Source organism: Triticum aestivum, chromosome 4D (genome assembly GCF_018294505.1).
Source record: "Triticum aestivum cultivar Chinese Spring chromosome 4D, IWGSC CS RefSeq v2.1, whole genome shotgun sequence".
Taxonomy (NCBI): domain Eukaryota; kingdom Viridiplantae; phylum Streptophyta; class Magnoliopsida; order Poales; family Poaceae; genus Triticum; species Triticum aestivum.
Genome location: NC_057805.1, coordinates 65,928,636 through 65,945,905, shown reverse-complemented (window position 1 = coordinate 65,945,905; position 17,270 = coordinate 65,928,636). Strand labels below are relative to the sequence as shown.

General features: G+C 48.7%; 1 protein-coding gene across 1 annotated transcript in view; it reads left to right on the top strand.

Annotated features, from left to right (window-relative positions):
- LOC123096683 (uncharacterized) overlaps positions 1 to 15,959 on the top strand; it is a 33,545-nt gene extending 17,586 nt beyond the window's left edge. The window contains exons 2-6 of the mRNA XM_044518435.1: positions 11,467 to 11,757; positions 11,839 to 12,035; positions 12,113 to 13,087; positions 13,182 to 13,978; positions 14,062 to 15,959. Coding sequence (XP_044374370.1) covers positions 11,467 to 11,757; positions 11,839 to 12,035; positions 12,113 to 12,653 — 1,029 coding nt within the window. The 3' untranslated portion in view covers positions 12,654 to 13,087; positions 13,182 to 13,978; positions 14,062 to 15,959. The remainder of the gene's footprint in view (positions 1 to 11,466; positions 11,758 to 11,838; positions 12,036 to 12,112; positions 13,088 to 13,181; positions 13,979 to 14,061) is intronic.
- The last annotated feature ends 1,311 nt before the right edge of the window (positions 15,960 to 17,270 follow it).

Below are 17,270 nucleotides of genomic sequence, written 5' to 3'. Positions count from 1 at the left end.
TCGTCCACGTCCTCGACTTCGTCCTTGTCCCTCTTCCTCTTGGCCGATACTTCTTTGCTTGAACCACACACTTGGCTGTTGCTCTTCATCCAACCCTTGTAGATATTGAAGCAACGGTAGCCATCCATTGCAGCGTAGTGGATGTGGTCTATATCTAGTACATTCCGCTACCATGCATGACGATGAAACGTGTATGGAGGTTTCTCCAGTTTACCGTACGAAGGATGAACCATGGCTCCTGCCAGGGTCAGCATTGAAGGCTGACGAGAGGACACCAACCGATTCTTCTGGAGGTCGAAGGTGTTGCCTACAACGAGGCCTATCCGACGCAGGACTTCTTTGTCGTTACCAAAGTCTACAGTAACGAATTTGACTAGGTTTCTCTCGACGAAGTCCTTAAAATCCTGGCACTCAACGTCGGCATGGCATATGTGGTAGACCAAGCATAAGTCATGCACGCAAACCTGGATCACGGCGGGCTTCTTCCTCTCTTCGTCCTTTAGATCCTTCTCTCGTCCCAGGATTGTGGTGTACTCAACATCTAGCCCAGCGACCCACTCATCATCTGAGTCTTCGAACATGCGTCTGAAGCGAGAAAGGTATCCTATCACCGTCGCAGAAGAACGGGTGTAGATGACGTCGAACTCATCGCCGGTGATGGTTCTAACCTTGTACTCACCGCCGATCGTGGAGATTTGGGACGCCATGGATTTGGGAGGAGGGTTAGGATTAGTGGAACTGCCATAATGTGAATGGACGGGACGACTAGGAGCGAGCCGCCGTAGTATTGAAGGACGTGCGGGGGACGAGTAGGAGCGAACTGCCAGCGTGCGAACGGCAGGGTAGTGGCTTTCCATTCTCCCATGATACGGGCTTCTGAGAGCCCTTGGATCTGAGATCGAATGGTTGCATGGCGTGATTCTAGACCTATGGGTGAATATCCTATCCTGGAGGGTTATTCTGCAAATTTTCAGCAATTTAGCATGCGACCGTTTGATCTCAGATCTAAGGGCTGCCAGCAGCCCGTATCATGGTCACGCCTACCACGACCGTCGCGTCGCTCGCGCGGTCGCGCCCTTGGAGATTTAACACGGTACGTTAGGCTATCTGATGTTGGCATGTCATACATAGTCATCACTTAGTCACTCATACTACAACAAGGTTGGCTATAAGGTTGGCTATAAGTGTAATTTTTTTACTCCTCTCTATCTCTTTCTTTGTACTCCCTCCGTCCCATAACATAAGAACGTTTTTGACACTAGTGTAGTGCCAAAAACGTTCTTATATTATGGGACATAGGGAGTACTAGTATTTATTGCATTTCCCAAGGAGTGACCTCTTCCAATGAAATGGTGTTGCTAAGTTTGCTTCATTTAATTAGCTATAGACTCAAAATTGTCTTTTCACCTAGGTACACGCGCTTAGCACCGTTTCTTCCTAGGGTCACCAAACTAGTCTCTCTCTTCTTGATTAACTTGCCACATCAGACTTTATGCCTATGTGGCAAGCTTAAGCACCTGTAGGAGCAAGTAAAAGTAAGTACAATAGTGCGCTTTACATGGCATTTTTGCATATGTGGAGGAAAGAGAGGCAAGGAAAAAGTGGAGAAGTGGGCTCTCATGCAAGAGCCAGCCTCTACTACATGGTGGAGCATTGGGAGAGGCACCTGTATGGAGGTGGTCAGGAATCGGGAGACTCACGCCGGTCATAGCGCCGCAGTTAAAATGATAATGGCAAGTCAAATCACGGGCCCCCACCAGTCCAGCAGTAACTCGCTGTCAAATCACACAGCCCTACGTTTGCAGCAGCCTACTCCCTCGTCTTCTCGCGTCTCTGTCAAACCGACTAGGCGGAACTGCCCCGCCTACCGCGCAGGAAAAGCCCCGCCCTCGACTTTTAAATAGTATACAGTACGTGGTCAAACTTTGACCCAAAATACGCAAAACAACAAAAAAATACTTCCAAGACCAGCGCCGCTGTTCCGCTCTTCTCCTCTTAAACCACCGCCGCTCCTCTCCTGTTCCAATCTAAATGCAGCGCCGCTCCTCTCCTCTTCCATTTCAAAACCACCGCCCCTCCTCTCCTGTTCCAGTCCAAAACCAGCGTCGCTCCTCTCCCGTTCTAATCCAAAACCAGCGCTGCTCCTCTCCTCTTCCATTCAAAAACCACCGCCGGCGAGTGAAGGTGTTGTGGAGAAGTAGATCAATGGAGGAGTACAACCGATACGTGAGGATCGCAGACGGCGACCCTGTGAAGCTAGCTAGGATGTTGGAGATACAGTCTTGGTTTGACAACAAGGACCAACTAGCGGCGACGGCGACATCCATGGCCAAATATCTGTAACAGAGCAAAAAGGCAGCGATACTCCCGGAGGGAGTCGCGCCGGAGTACATAGAGCTGCTCCTCTGGGCCATGGAGCAAACAGATTCACCGAATCCGATCGTGAGGGAGCGGTGGTGGGAGTATCGATCCCAGATGGAGATCCACCAGAGATTGAAGGATCGAGCATCTACAGGGTGCCGTTTGTGAGGGTGTCCTGCCAGAGTGAGCCGGTGGAGTCTTCGTCGACTGAACCCAACTGCAAGAGGAGAAAAGCAGTTGGCCCGACGACGCTTCCCCACCATCGTCTCCCTCGCCGTTCACATCGTCTCACGGGGCGGCTGTCTGCCGCCGAGGAATAGGAGGGGGCTGCCCCCCCAGCCCAATAGTCGGGCAGGTTGTGAATTGTCAGGAGGAGCTTAGGGTTGTCAGTATTTGCAGGTTGTGAATTGTGTTTTGTGTTGTGTATTTTGAGAGTACTTTCAGATATGAATGTCTTTTGAATTTCAGATTTGCAGTATTGAGCATATGAAGTATTTTATGAATTCTAGAGATCTATTTTTAGCACTTAAAAAATGTAGTTTCATAGGAGTATAAAAGTGCAGATAATGTGATTCTCAGAGAAGAAACTCCAAGTTTTAGTTTCAGATAAGAAACTGCAAGTTCAGTTTCAGATAAGAAACTGCAACTTTCAGAGGCAGAGCATTTACATTAACACGGCCTTTTCAAACAGGGTTAACATCATGTTGGAAGTTTTATTCATGGTCGAAAATGGAACTACCAGCCAGTTAACATCATGCTGATCAACATTCATGCATAGCACATCTTCATATGATGCACACTCAAAATGCCCACACAATGTCGAGTGTGCGAAACACACAGAAAACAAGGGACGAAGTTTTGGCAAGTGTTGGACGTGGTTTTGGGCTGCCCCGTCTAGGCCTGCTCCCTCCTCCCCGCGGTCGGCTCTGCTGCCGCGCAGGCCTCACCGCCCCACCGTACTCCCATCGCTGGCCTAGCCATCCCTCTACTCACCCACACCTGCTGTTATTCTCCGGTGACGGAAGACGAACCAGTAAACCCTCATACAGTCGTACTCCCCTCCGCGTGGGAAACAACTGCCGAGTCTTCCCTGCCTCCGTGTCGTTCCCTTCCTAGGCCTCGCCGTCGTCCACCGCCCTGGTGCTCTCGGCGCGGCCTGGTCAACGTGGTCAACGACCGACATGCATCTGAAGTGGGCTGTACGTGGAGAGGCCGACAGCTGGGTCCACGGCCGCACGCAAGGAAATGCCTCCTTATTACGCGCAAAAGAATGATTCCTCCACCTGACATCAGGGATCCACCAAAAGGGCCTCTGTATTTCGCGAAAAAACGTTACCGCCGCTGACAGCTCGGACCCACCAGCTATATCTTCGCACGCAAGGAAGTGCCTCCTTATTACGCACAAAAAATGAATACCCCCCTGCTAGCTGGGACCCACCATGGTGGGAGGCTGACTTGTGGGCCTACTAAGTTGACTGGGACGGGGGCCTTTGTCAACTTTAATCAATATGAACGATTCTAGCTCCAGTGACCGTACGATGTCCATCCAACGGGCGTAGTGCTTCTTCAACCTCTGGTCTTCTTGCTCCAGCCGCCCAAAGCAGCGCCGGTCGTGCCGCATGCTCCTGCCTCCCGTGGCCGGCTGTGCTGCCGCGGAGGCCTCACCGTCCCCTACTATTCCCACCGCTGGCCAGGCCCTGCGGCGACGGCAGCCTCACACCGCAGCCGAACCAGTGAACCCTCGTACTCCTCTCCGCGCAGGCTTCCACTGTCGCGTCTTCCCCGGCTCCGCGTCGTCCCCTTCCTAGGCCTCACCGTCGTCCACCGCCGTGGTGCTCTCAGCGCGGCGTGGTCAACATGGTCAAGGAACGACTTCCATCGGAGAGTACTGTACGTGGAGAGGCTGACAGCTGGGTCCACGGCCACAGCCCAGTTTTTTGTGTGACTTGCCTAGTAAGTCGCTTTGTCAGGCCTGTTGGGCTGCAAATCTTTCAAGACGAGGAGAGCTTTCATTCGGCTAGCCGAGAAAATGGCCAATCCGTAATGAGAAATGGGTTGTACATTTTTAAAACACATCAAACCGGCAATTAGTTTCAAATATCTTTTTTTTCATTTCGAGATTTTAAATTACATTAATTTTTATGCGTGGAGAATTTGTTGGATTTTATATTGATATAAATTTATTTTTAAAATCAGTTTGAATGTGAGTCGAAATTTCGGGATTAAAAACAGTTCGGACCGCACCGAAATATGCAAAATTTCGTATAATCTTTTAACCGTGGCCACAATATGGGCCGTAATGCTAAAAAGAATATGAGCTCCAAAAAAACCTTAAGAATTAGCAAATGGGCTGTAAATTATTAGAAATAATGGCAGATGGGCAGTATGCTGTTTTCCACAGATTTGAGGCTTTCCTAAAAAAAAGGTTGACGCACAAGCAGCGAGTGTTGGATGGCCATCCAACGGCCGTCGTGCTTCTTCAATCTCTGCTCTTCCTGCTCCAGCCGCTCAAACAAGCGCCGGCGGGACTGCCTGCTCCCTCCTCCCCACGGCCGGCTCTGCTGCCGCGCAGGCCTCACCGCCCCACCGTACTCCCATCGCTGGCCTAGCCATCCCTCTACTCACCCACACCTGCTGTTATTCTCCAGCGACGGCAGATGAACCAGTAAACCCTCGTACAGTCGTACTCCCCTCCGCGTGGGAAACAACTGCCGAGTCTTCCCTGCCTCCGTGTCGTTCCCTTCCTAGGCCTCGCCGTCGTCCACCGCCCTGGTGCTCTCGGCGCGGCCTGGTCAACGTGGTCAACGACCGACATGCATCTGAAGTGGACTGTACGTGGAGAGGCCGTCAGCTGGGTCCACGGCCGCACGCAAGGAAATGCCTCCTTATTACGCGCAAAAGAATGATTCCTCCACCTGACATCAGGGACCCACCAAAAGGGCCTCTGTATTTCGCGAAAAAAACGTTACCGCCGCTGACAGCTCAGACCCACCAGCTATATCTTCGCACGCAAGGAAGTGCCTCCTTATTACGCACAAAAAATAAATACTCCCCCTGCTAGCTGGGACCCACCATGGTGGGAGGCTGACTTGTGGGCCTACTAAGTTGACTGGGACGGGGGCCTTTGTCAACTTTAGTCAATATGAACGATTCTAGCTCCAGTGACCGTACGATGTCCATCCAACGGGCGTAGTGCTTCTTCAACCTCTGGTCTTCTTGCTCCAGCCGCCCAAAGCAGCGCCGGTCGTGCCGCATGCTCCTGCCTCCCGTGGCCGGTTGTGCTGCCGCGGAGGCCTCACCGCCCCTACTATTCCCACCGCTGGCCAGGCCCTGCGGCGACGGCAGCCTCACACCGCAGCCGAACCAGTGAACCCTCGTACTCCTCTCCGCGCGGGCTTCCACTGTCGCGTCTTCCCCGGCTCCGCGTCGTCCCCTTCCTAGGCCTCGCCATCGTCCACCGCCGTGGTGCTCTCCGCGCGGCATGGTCAACGTGGTCAAGGAACGACTTCCATCGGAAGAGTACTGTACGTGGAGAGGCTGACAGCTGGATCCACGGCCACAGTCCTGTTTTTTTGTGATTTGCCAAGTAAGTCGCTTTGTCAGGCCTGTTGGGCTGCAAATCTTTCAAGACGAGGAGAGCTTTCATTCGGCTGGCCGAGAAAATGGCCCATCAGTAATGAGAAATGGGCTGTACATTTTTAAAACACATCAAACCGACAATTAGTTTCAAATATCTTTTTTTTCATTTCGAGATTTTAAATTACATTAATTTTTATGCCTGGAGAATTTGTTGGATTTTATATTGATATATATTTATTTTTAAAATCAGTTTGAATGTGAGTCGAAATTTCGGGATTAAAAACAGTTCGTACCGCACCGAAATATGCAAAATTTCGTATAATTTTTTAACCGTAGCCACAATATGGGCTGTAATGCTAACAAAAAGAATATGGGCTCCAAAAAACCTTAATAATTAGCAAATGGGCTGTAAATTATTAGAAATAATGGCAGATGGGTTGTATGCTGTTTTCCACAGATTTGAGGCTTTCCTAAAAAAAGGTTGACGCACAAGCAGTGAGTGTTGGATGGCCATCCAACGGCCGTCGTGCTTCTTCAATCTCTGCTCTTCCTGCTCCAGCCGCTCAAACAAGCGCCGGCGGGACTGGCTGCTCCCTCCTCCCCGCGGCCGGCTCTGCTGCCGCGCACGCCTCACCACCCCGCCGTACTCCCATCGCTGGCCTAGCCATCCCTCTACTCACCCACACCTGCTGTTATTCTCCGGCGACGGCAGACGAACCAGTAAACCCTCGTACAGTTGTACTCCCCTCCGCGTGGGAAACAACTGCCGAGTCTTCCCGTCCTCCGTGTCGTTCCCTTCCTAGGCCTCGCCGTCGTCCACGGCCCTGGTGCTCTCGGCGCGGCCTGGTCAACGTGGTCAACAACCGACATGCATCTGAAGTGGACTGTACGTGGAGAGGCCGACAGCTGGGTCCACGACCGCACGCAAGGAAATGCCTCCTTATTACGCGCAAAATAATGATTCCTCCACCTGACATCAGGGACCCACCGAAAGGGCCTCTGTATTTCACGAAAAAAACGTTACCGCCGCTGACAGCTCGGACCCACCAGCTATATCTTCGCACGCAAGGAAGTGCCTCCTTATTACGCATAAAAAAATGAATACTCCCCTGCTAGCCGGGACCCACCATGGTGGGAGGCTGACTTGTGGGCCTACTAAGTTGACTGGGACGGGGGCCTTTGTTAACTTTAGTCAATATGAACGATTCTAGCTCCAGTGACCGTACGATGTCCATCCAACGGCCGTAGTGCTTCTTCAACCTCTGGTCTTCTTGCTCCAGCCGCCCAAAGCAGCGCCGGTCGTGTCGCATGCTCCTGCCTTCCGTGGCCGGCTGTGCTGCCGCGGAGGCCTCATCGCCCTACTATTCCCATCGCTGGCCAGGCCCTGCGGCGACGTCAACCTCACACCGCAGCCGAACCAGTGAACCCTCGTACTCCTCTCCGCGTGGGCTTCCGCTGCCGCGTCTTCCCCGGCTCCCCGTCGTCCCCTTCCTAGGCCTCGCCGTCGTCCATCGCCCTGGTGCTCTCGGCGCGGCGTGGTCAACGTGGTCAAGGAACGACTTCCATCGGACGTGGACTGTACGTGGAGAGGCTGACAGCTGGGTCCACGGCCGCAGCAAGGAAGTGCCTCCTTATTACGCGGAAAATAATGATTCCTCCACCTAACAGTTGGGACCCACCGGACGGGCCACTGTATTTCGCGAAAAAAATGTTTCGCCCTGACTGCTCGGACCCACCAGCTACATCTTCGCACGCAAGGAAGTGCGTTCGGGCAAAAAAAAAACGATTTGCCCCCTGACTGCTGGGACCCAACAGCTCATCTTCGCAGGCAAGGAAGTGCCTGACAGTCGGGACCCACCTGGTCGAAGCGTACGTAGCGTTGTCATTCTGGTCGCGAACGTGTACGTACATATATACTGGTGGATGTAGAGGCGCGCACATGTCGTAGTAGAGGCGCGTACGTGTCGTAGTAGAGGCGCGCACGTAGCATGTACATGTACGTACAGTGGCCAAGGTGCAAGAAAGAAAATACGGCCACGTATGTGTACATACGGGCGGGGTCTCGAACGCCTACTCGCGCATACGTACGGCCAGGGCTCGTGTACATGGCTGGGTCGGAATGGAGAAACAGCGTCATCGTCGTGTTCATGGGGAGGCAACGGAATGCGTCGTGTTCATGGGGAGGCAACGGAATGCGTCGTGTTCATCGGGAGGCAATGGAACGCGTGGGAGCCAACCGGCTGGGTCGGAACGGAATGCGTGGTCGTGTTCATCGGGAGGGCTTGGATGGAACAGGCGATGGAAACGAGGCCTGGCGTACCGCACAACGGAGGAAACGGACCTCCTACGTTCGGAACGGGGTCCTGTTGATCGGGAGTGGTGTGGCGTACCGCAAAACGAAGGAAACGGACCTCCTACGTTTGAAACGGGGGTCTTGTTGATCGGGAGGGGTGTGGCGTACCGCAAAACGGACGAAACGGACCTCCTACGGTCGAAACGGGGGTCCTGTTGATCGGGAGGGGTGTGGCGTACCGCAAAACGGACGAAACGGACCTCCTACGGTCGAAACGGGGGTCCTGTTCATCGGGAGGGGTGTGGCGTACCGCAAAACGGGACTCCACGGGATACTGTTCATCTCCACCGTCGACCTCCTCCAGCCTCCACGGGCTCCTGTTCATCCAGCCTCCACCGCGCGCTACTCCACCGGCTACTGTTCAAACACCCCTCCACGGGCACCCCTCCACCGTCTACTGTTCATCCAGCCCTCCACACCACGGGGTCCTGTTCAAGCACCCCTCCACGGGCACCCCTCCACCGTCTACTGTTCATCCAGGTCTCCACCACACCACGGGGTCCTGTTCATCCAGAGGCAACGCCACCGCTCACTGTTCATCCAACCCCCCCCGCAACGCTCACTGTTCATCCCAGAGGCAGCATCGATCGGCTTCAGTTAGCAGCAGTAGCGAAGGAATTGCTCGATCGGGTTCAGTTAATAGCCATCGATCAATCGCTCGGGTTCAGTAACGCGTAGCCTGCAATGCAATCGCTCGGGTTCAGTTAGAGCCCAACGCCTCGCTCGGGTTCAGTTAGAGCCAACGCCTCGCACACACGCGCGTACGTGTACGAGAGAAACGCGCATCGCTCGGCCCCCGACCTCCCACCGTAACTGGGAACTCCCCGAAATTTTCCTCGCCCTCGCTTCTACCACGGTTTTTCCCGTCATGGACGGCCCAAAGAATGTCATGCAGCTGCGTCTCCGGCCCGCCCAGGACGAAAAGCCCAGTTTCTGTCATGATTTTTTGTCATAGAAGTAGGAGCCCACCACATATATGATGATACCGGGTTTTGTCACAATTATCGTCATAGAAGTGTCATATGTATGACAGAAAAAAATTCGTTCGGCCCAAAATGTCACGGATGTGTCTTTTTTTGTAGTGTATCCTTTGTAGTCTTGCATTCCAAACTTCTTCAGGCAATCTTTGAGGTATTTCTCTTGAGATATAAGATGCCATTGCTCTGCTGACGAATTTGAAGACCGAGGAAGAATTTCAGCTCACCCATCATGGACATCTGATATTGCTCTTGCATCATATGTCCAAACTCATCACTGTATCTCTTGTCAGTGTAGCCGAAGATAATGTCATCCACATAGATTTGGCACACAAACAGTTCTTCATCATATGTCTTTGTGAAGAGTGTAGGATCTAGAGAACCAGGTTTGAAGCCTTTGCTCTTCAGGAAGTCTTTGAGTGTGTCATACCAAGCGCGAGGAGCTTGTTTGAGGCCATACAGTGCCTTGTTGAGCTTGTACACCATATCAGGATGTTTTGGACCTTCAAAGCCAGGTGGTTGTGCAACATACACTTCTTCTTCAATCTTGCCATTGAGAAAGGCACTTTTCACATCCATTTGATACAGAAGGATGTTGTGATGGTTGGCATAGGCTAGCAGTATACGAATGGCTTCAAGCCTAGCCATGGGGGCAAATGTTTCATCGAAGTCAATTCTTTCTACTTGAGTATAACCTTGAGCAACGAGACGAGCCTTGTTCCTTACAACTTGACCATGCTCATCTTGTTTGTTGCGATAAATCCATTTGATGCCAATGATGTTGTGCTTGCGAGGATCAGGACGTTTTACTAGTTCCCAAACATTGTTCAGCTCGAACTATTGAAGCTCTTCTTGCATAGCTTGAATCCATTCAGGCTCCATGAAGGCTTCATCAACTTTCTTGGGTTCAGATATAGAGACAAATGCAAAGTGCCCACAGAAATTTGCTAGCTGTGTTGCTCTTGAACGAGTGAGTGGACCAGGTGCATTGATGCCATCAATTATCTTCCCAATCTGTACTTCATTTGCAACACGAGGATGAATTGGGCGAAGATTTTGCTCTTGCTGATCATTGTCTTCAGTTTCAGCATTGACTTCAGGTTGAGCAGTGTCTTCGGGTTGATTAGGTGCAGAAATGATGATTTCCTCTTCAGCCTGTGCCTCTGAAGGTATGATTTCTCCAGTACCCATAAGCTTGATAGATTCACTAGGTGGGACTTCATCTAGCACATTTGGCAGGTGCTCTCTTTGTGAGCCGTTAGCGTAATCGAACCGCACATCCACAGTTTCAACCACTTTATAGTGAAAGAGGTTGAAGACTCTGTAGGAGTGCGAATCCTTTCCGTAGCCAAGCATAAAACCTTCATGTGCTTTCGGTGCAAATTTTGAAGTGTGATGTGGATCCTTGATCCAGCACCTAGCACCAAATACTGTGAAGTAGCTGACGTTTGGCTTCTTACCAGTTAGTAGCTCATTGTAACATCCCAAAATTCTAAATTTTGGAATGTTATATTAAATAAATAGATTTGATTGATTGTTTGATTGTGGTGTGGTTGCTTGTGTGAAATTTGAGTGAAATTCGAAACTTTTTGAAAGTTAAATGAGAGGGAATAAAAGGACTTTCCCAAACTTTCATTTTGCATTTATGATCTTCGTGAATTTAAATTCTTTTCAAATACAAAACCCTAGAGAGAAGATGACATGACTTCTTCCATTTAAAGAAATGAAAAGGGTTTTTGAAAATATTTGAATTTCATTGGGAAATATTTCAAATTCAGAAACTTCCAGCAACTCAATGATTTTCATGAGAGAAGATAAAATGACTTCTTCAAAACATATGAAATATGAGTTGGAAGTTTAAAAGAATCAAATTTAAAGTCCTGTAGAAATTATTTTCAATTTGGGGTTATTTGAATTTTATTCAAATTATTTTTCTTCAAAAATGAAATACATGGAAATTAGGGTAAAATGATTCCCTACAATAGAAAAATGGAGAGAAATAAATTTGAAATTATTTTGGTATTTTAAAATATTTTCATTTGGTTTTTAAATAAACCAGAATCACTGTTTGATTTATTTAAATTTTTGAGTATTTTATTTGACGTTATAAAAATGTTCAGGTTGTAGGAAATATTTTTCTGAAAATTTTGATATATTATATGCCTACATCTTTATGTTTACCTACTAATAAACCAGCTATTGCGTCTGGTCGTACGTCATCGGCATATTTGCATAAAAGTCCTTCTGATTCTTAGAATTCAACCCGCAGTCCTACTTTTAAGTGGATACCTAAGAAAATGCTTTGTTTTTGCAAAATTGACCCTGCATTTGTTCCTATTCAACCCGCAGTCCTTTGTAGGGGCAGAAACGCGTGCGCCCCGAGCCAGGGAGCTCGGCTCCGCGCCAGGCGCTCGCCCCGACCCCGCCTTCCTCCCCCGCCTCGTCGCGCCGGCCGGCCTCACCGGAGATCACCGCCGCCGCGACCAGGTCACGTCGCCGCCCCTGCCTTCTCCTCCTCCCTCTCCTTCCTCCCTCCCTCTCACCATCTCTCTCTCCCTCTCATTGCAGCGCCGCCATGGCCGCCCCGAGCTTCGCCGGCAGCCGCGTCGCCCGCCTCCGGCCACGACTTCGGCGGGATCCGGCCGCCACTGCCCGGATCCGCATCCTCTGCTCCGCCGTGCCCCGGATCCGGCCACCACCAAGCCTCCCGCGTTGATCGGCCCGTCCGCCGGTCTCCCCCTGCTCGATCCGGGTGGACGGACGAAGTTTCTGACTTGCCATTGTAGTTGACCTTAAGCTCCATTGGTGAGGAGCATTTGAGATAATGTTTGGTGTTTTGCAGGGGGCGGCCATGGCAGGGAGGCCGCGCTGCGCTCGGGCGCCCGCATCAGGCGGCGGCAGCGAGGAGGGAGGCACGCGTGGAGATGAAGGACGAAAAGAGAGTCGGCCGGAGCGAGGAGTTCTCCGGCGTCGAAGCCACGGACCACGGCGGCGCAAGCTTGCGGGGGGCGATGGCCATGGCGGGGAGGCGGCGCTACGCTCGGGCGTCGCATCAGGCGGCAGCAGCGAGCGGGATACGCGCACGGAGAGGAAGGAGGAGAAAATGGAGAGGTGTCCGGGAGCGAGGACTTCGCCCGCGTCTAAGTCACTGCTGGGCGGGACGCGCAGGCGCGCGAGGGGCACGACACTCCTCTCATGGTGTGTGCGCTCTTGCCGAGTTGGCAAAGTTTTTCTTAGACGGACGGGAACGGTCCCGTTGCTGCCTCGCCGCTGGGATTGAAGTCAGTCGACCGACGTACCGATGCATCGGGGCTCCATCGAAATATCAGGCGACTCATATAAGGGATTGGGGAGGCAAAATATTACGCAACTTGGGAAGGTAGAAATCACGCGAGAGTTGCGCTCTTGGGGAGGGCAAGGATTGCTGGGCGCGTGATTTCTGGAAAGGGATTCGTGAGGGAATCGCTGATTTGGATTTTTGGGAGGCAAACAAGCAGCCTCGAGCATATCCCCATGCCAGATGAAGAGGAGGATGGCGGAGGGAAGGACCAGCGCTGGTAGTGGTCGTATGGCAGGGGCGATTGGTGGAGGGAGGAAAAGAGTAGGGCGACCGCTGCCTTCTCTCGCCCGCACCACCATGCTGTCAGGAGGACTCCGACAGTGACGATTCCAGCGAAGCAGCAGCGGAAGACGAACACAACAGAGACGCACTATGCCTTACAAGTTCAACAGAGACGAACACAGCAGGAGACCAACAGGCCAGTGGCAAGTCTTCTCTATGCCTTACAAGTTCCACGTGCACTAGCTTTTAGTGCAGGTGACATCGCTAGCTTCTACCGTACCTTGGATCGTTGAAAGTCTTAGTGCTCTCAACGTGTTCGATGAAATAACAACGATGTTGTGCTTTTCAGGTCAGTTGCCAAAAGGGCACATCGACAAGCACGTACGTCGCCAGACGCGTCTCTCTCCACCTGCAGGATGATTTCCGTGGCACGGCCCTCCTCAGGTCTTGAGCACTACTAAGCAATAAGCATAACCTTTGCACAATCCTCTTTATGTCAGTTTTGTAAACACCTTGGGCGAACTGTGTATCTGTCGCCGAGGATCTTAGGACTCCCATTAGTTAGAACTTAGAAATGATGCTCTAATACTACACTTGACACACAAATAAGGAGCTGGCATATTAAAATGGTTACTCTTTGGAACTTTGTTCAGTATTTAGCAGTGTTCAATATCGAAGAGATTACTATTTAGCTTTAGAGTATGAGGGCATGCGTTGTTCATTATCTCTTTTACCCCCTGTCGGCGGTACTGAGTGGCTTAGCACTGATGCAAGACGAACATCGGTCGACTTAGACTTTGACCGCAAGTCACTTGAGTGGTGTCATTAAAACAACCTGAGCAAGATTGGAGCTGATGGGTATTTGAGATTGTTGCTTTTTGATGGGACTGCAGCCAAATGAATCTCTTGCCTTGTCAAGCAAAAGATTAGTGATCTCGTGCAAGATCTAAATGTTACCAGTGATGATGGCTCTACAGAAACGAACTGCGAGCACTCAGATTCTTCATTTACGAAATGTTCAGCCAATTCGACCATGTCAAATGCAGTTTTGCGTGGAAGGGAGCTGGTATATTTGTAATTGATATGTATGATGGCACGTCTTCTGAATGCAAGCTTCGTCTCGATAGGAGATCCTCCAGCTTCAGTGTGAGTTGAGTTATAGCATTGCTTAATAATTGCTTGAATTTGACCTTCCATTTGATTTTGAAAACTTAAGCCTCCTCATGTAGGTGTTGAAGTCTGACGGATTGGAGAATCAGATGGTAGTCGCTGGAGAGGCAAGGAACTCCCATGCTTGCAGCGATGCACTTGGTGGGCATTCCTTGCATTTTTCCCGTAGAATCACACGGTACATGTATTTAATTATAGCAAAGTCACCATGTCTTTATCATGCCAGTATGCCAATGTGCCCAGAAATTAGATATCAGAGGGAAGTTAGCAAGTCACCAGCTCTGAAAGCATACCAAATATTTCAGTTTTTAGGCCACTTCTCAATTTTGAAGAGCTACTCCTTTGAACTAGATATGTGAGCTTTTTGTAAACTATAGGATATCATAGTCTGCTAAGTGGAAAAAGAACTCTTTGATGTTGGGCATATCCTGTAGTATTTAAATCATTATTTTTTACATATGTGATGCAAATCTTATTCTTTTAGAAAAATGGTGAATCTACAGGATTGATATGAACTCAGAATACAAAATTTGGGACAACTATTAACATTGAAAGAGAATGAATGTGAAGACAATATGTGTGCTGGTGTCCTGGGATTCATCAGTTGTATCAGGAAAACCAAAGTAAAACAGGTACTCAGATTTTTTTTATTCTACATTTTCCAGATATAGCAAAGGTTGTACCACAGAAAGTATTGTGTGTGGATGACACACTCCAAATGTGGCACCTCTTGTCAAAAGTTCACTGTATGAACGAGGATCATATATTTGCTTTGATCTCAACCTTTGGATGCAGTTAGAAGGTTTCATCATAACAAATTTTTTTAGTTTTTGTAAATTAACCTCACCATTTTGATGATTGTAGGACATCATTGTTCTCCAATATGAAACTATAGAGAAGGGACCTGACGTACATTTGTGTAACACAGTTCAGTAAACACGTCTGGAAACTTTATTTCTTTTTTCGAGATTGATTTACTTGGTGGTGCTATTGCCCATTTCCTCTTAACAAGACATGTGTGATGTTCCAAAAAAGGAGCTTATGTGTTGTCTGGCAGCCTTGATGGTAGTTTTATACATGTAGCTGAGGAAAGTGTGCTTGAAGCACGTCTTGTTAAAAAATGGGATGGGGACCTGTGCTGGTTTTGAGTCATACTTATTGGGATAGGCCCTTGCGATTTTTCTCTCTCCATTGGCATGGCCAAGGTCGGGTTGTGATAAGGAGAATGAGATAGCGATGATGTGGTGCTTCACTGCTAGCTGAATTTTGCCATTGCTGGTGCTAGCTGAACTTTGTGGTAGCTAAATTTTGCTATCGCTGCTGCTAGCTGAATTTTGCATAGACATAATGCTCATCTAGACATGTTTTTCGAGTAGAAGTGAGAAATATATCCAGGTTTTTATGCCAAAAGCTTTTAACATTTTTCCTCATAGTGTAAGTAAACTGATGATGCATGCCATGGGTAAGGATTTGGTTCCAACAGAAGCAACACATATTCATCTTGCCTACTATCCCATCAGTGGATGTCAGTCTCATTTTTCTGATCCTACACTTGAGCTAAGAATTCATTGCCCTTTTTTTGAACAGGCTGCAGTAACCAGTTTGTCACTACTTCAATGGATATAAGGAGCATATCGTCATTGCGTATGCAAAAGCATGTTTCAAAATTTAAATTACCATGGCACATTTAATTCTTTTGGAGTACTAAACAATCATGCAGCTCTCTACAGATTTTAAAATTCATGGTAGGATCACAGGAGTATACTACTTTGTTGGGGGGAGATAATTTGTTGAGCGGATAGCGTCGATGCCTTGCAAAGTTTCACAGAGAACAAGCTATATGTGGATTTCTTCCAATTGCAGGGTTCTTTATTTTCTTTATTTTCGAGCAACCAAAACTATACTCTGTAAATAATCTTCTTGAACCAGAGTTCTTTATTTTCTTTGTATTTTGACATTCCCTTGTACTACATTTCAATGTACTGAACACTCTCCTTAATCAATGGAAGCAACACCTGATTGCCTTCATATAAAAAACACAATGTGAACACGTACACGACGATGTATAGCAGGAACAGAAAAAAAAATACTGCGCGAAGGTGAGTGCAAGTGTATGATTTTCTAGAATTATTTTCTTGGCAGAAGTTACTATATTCTAATATACATCATAAATAATTAGGGAATTCAAAAAAGGTCCGAAAATTTAAAAAATGAGAATTTTGAAATAAAATGATTAATAAATCATAAAATGTTTGTCGAGTAAAAAAATGTTTGCGATTTTGTAAAGAAAATGTTTGCTTATTCAAAAAATGTTCCAAATTTTGAAAACAAATGTTCATGAATTTTTAAAAAGTTTGTGTATTAAAAAATTGTAATGAAAATGAACATAATTTTGCCAATTCAAAAAGTGCTTATGAATGGAAAAATATCCTTAAAATACAAAAACTGTTCGTGGCTTACAGAGTAGTTTATTCATTCATTAAATGTTCGTTGATTCAAAAATGATCATGCATTTTAGAAAATGTTTGTGGCTTTCAAAAAAATTGTTCCACCAGTTTCCAAAATAATGTTCGTCGATTCTAGAAATGTTCACCGATTCAAGAAAATTGTTTAAAAAGATGTTGAATCTTTTTAAAAAAGTTCTAAAATAGTATAAAATGTTCATGAATCAAATAATGTTTTTGATTTTAGAAAATGATCGAAAATTTGTAAAAGTGTTCACAAATTTGAAAAATGTTTACGGTTTCAAATATGTGCACGAGTTTAAAGAAATGTTATGATTTCTCGAAATTGAGAGTGATAGTGTATCTCGCTGATGCAGCAAAATGTGGTCATGGCCATTGTAGATTATAATTTTTTTTCTCCCGTTGCAACGCACGAGCCCTTTGACTAGTAATATTTCTATTTATTTTTGCTTGTCTGAAAAAAATGTTTAAAAAAGACACTTCCCCGCCGACTGGGCCGGCCCAGCTCCAGCCAGGCCGCGGCCCAGCGCGCCCGCGCCCGTCCCCGACTCCGGCGAAGTCCGCCTCCGCCACGGAATCGCCGTCGCCGCCCGTGTTCGTGCGGGACTCCCTCCGCCGCCTCTCCGTTGCCCCTACTCCACGCCACCGTTGCCTCCTCTTATAAATAGAGCCGCCCCGACCCTCTCTTTCCTCTCCCCTCGCCTCGCCTCGCATCTCGCCGCAACCGCCGCCATCGCCGGACCTTGCCGCCGCCGCTGCTGCAGCCACTCCGCCGCCGCCCGATCCGCGCCGTTGCCGCTTGC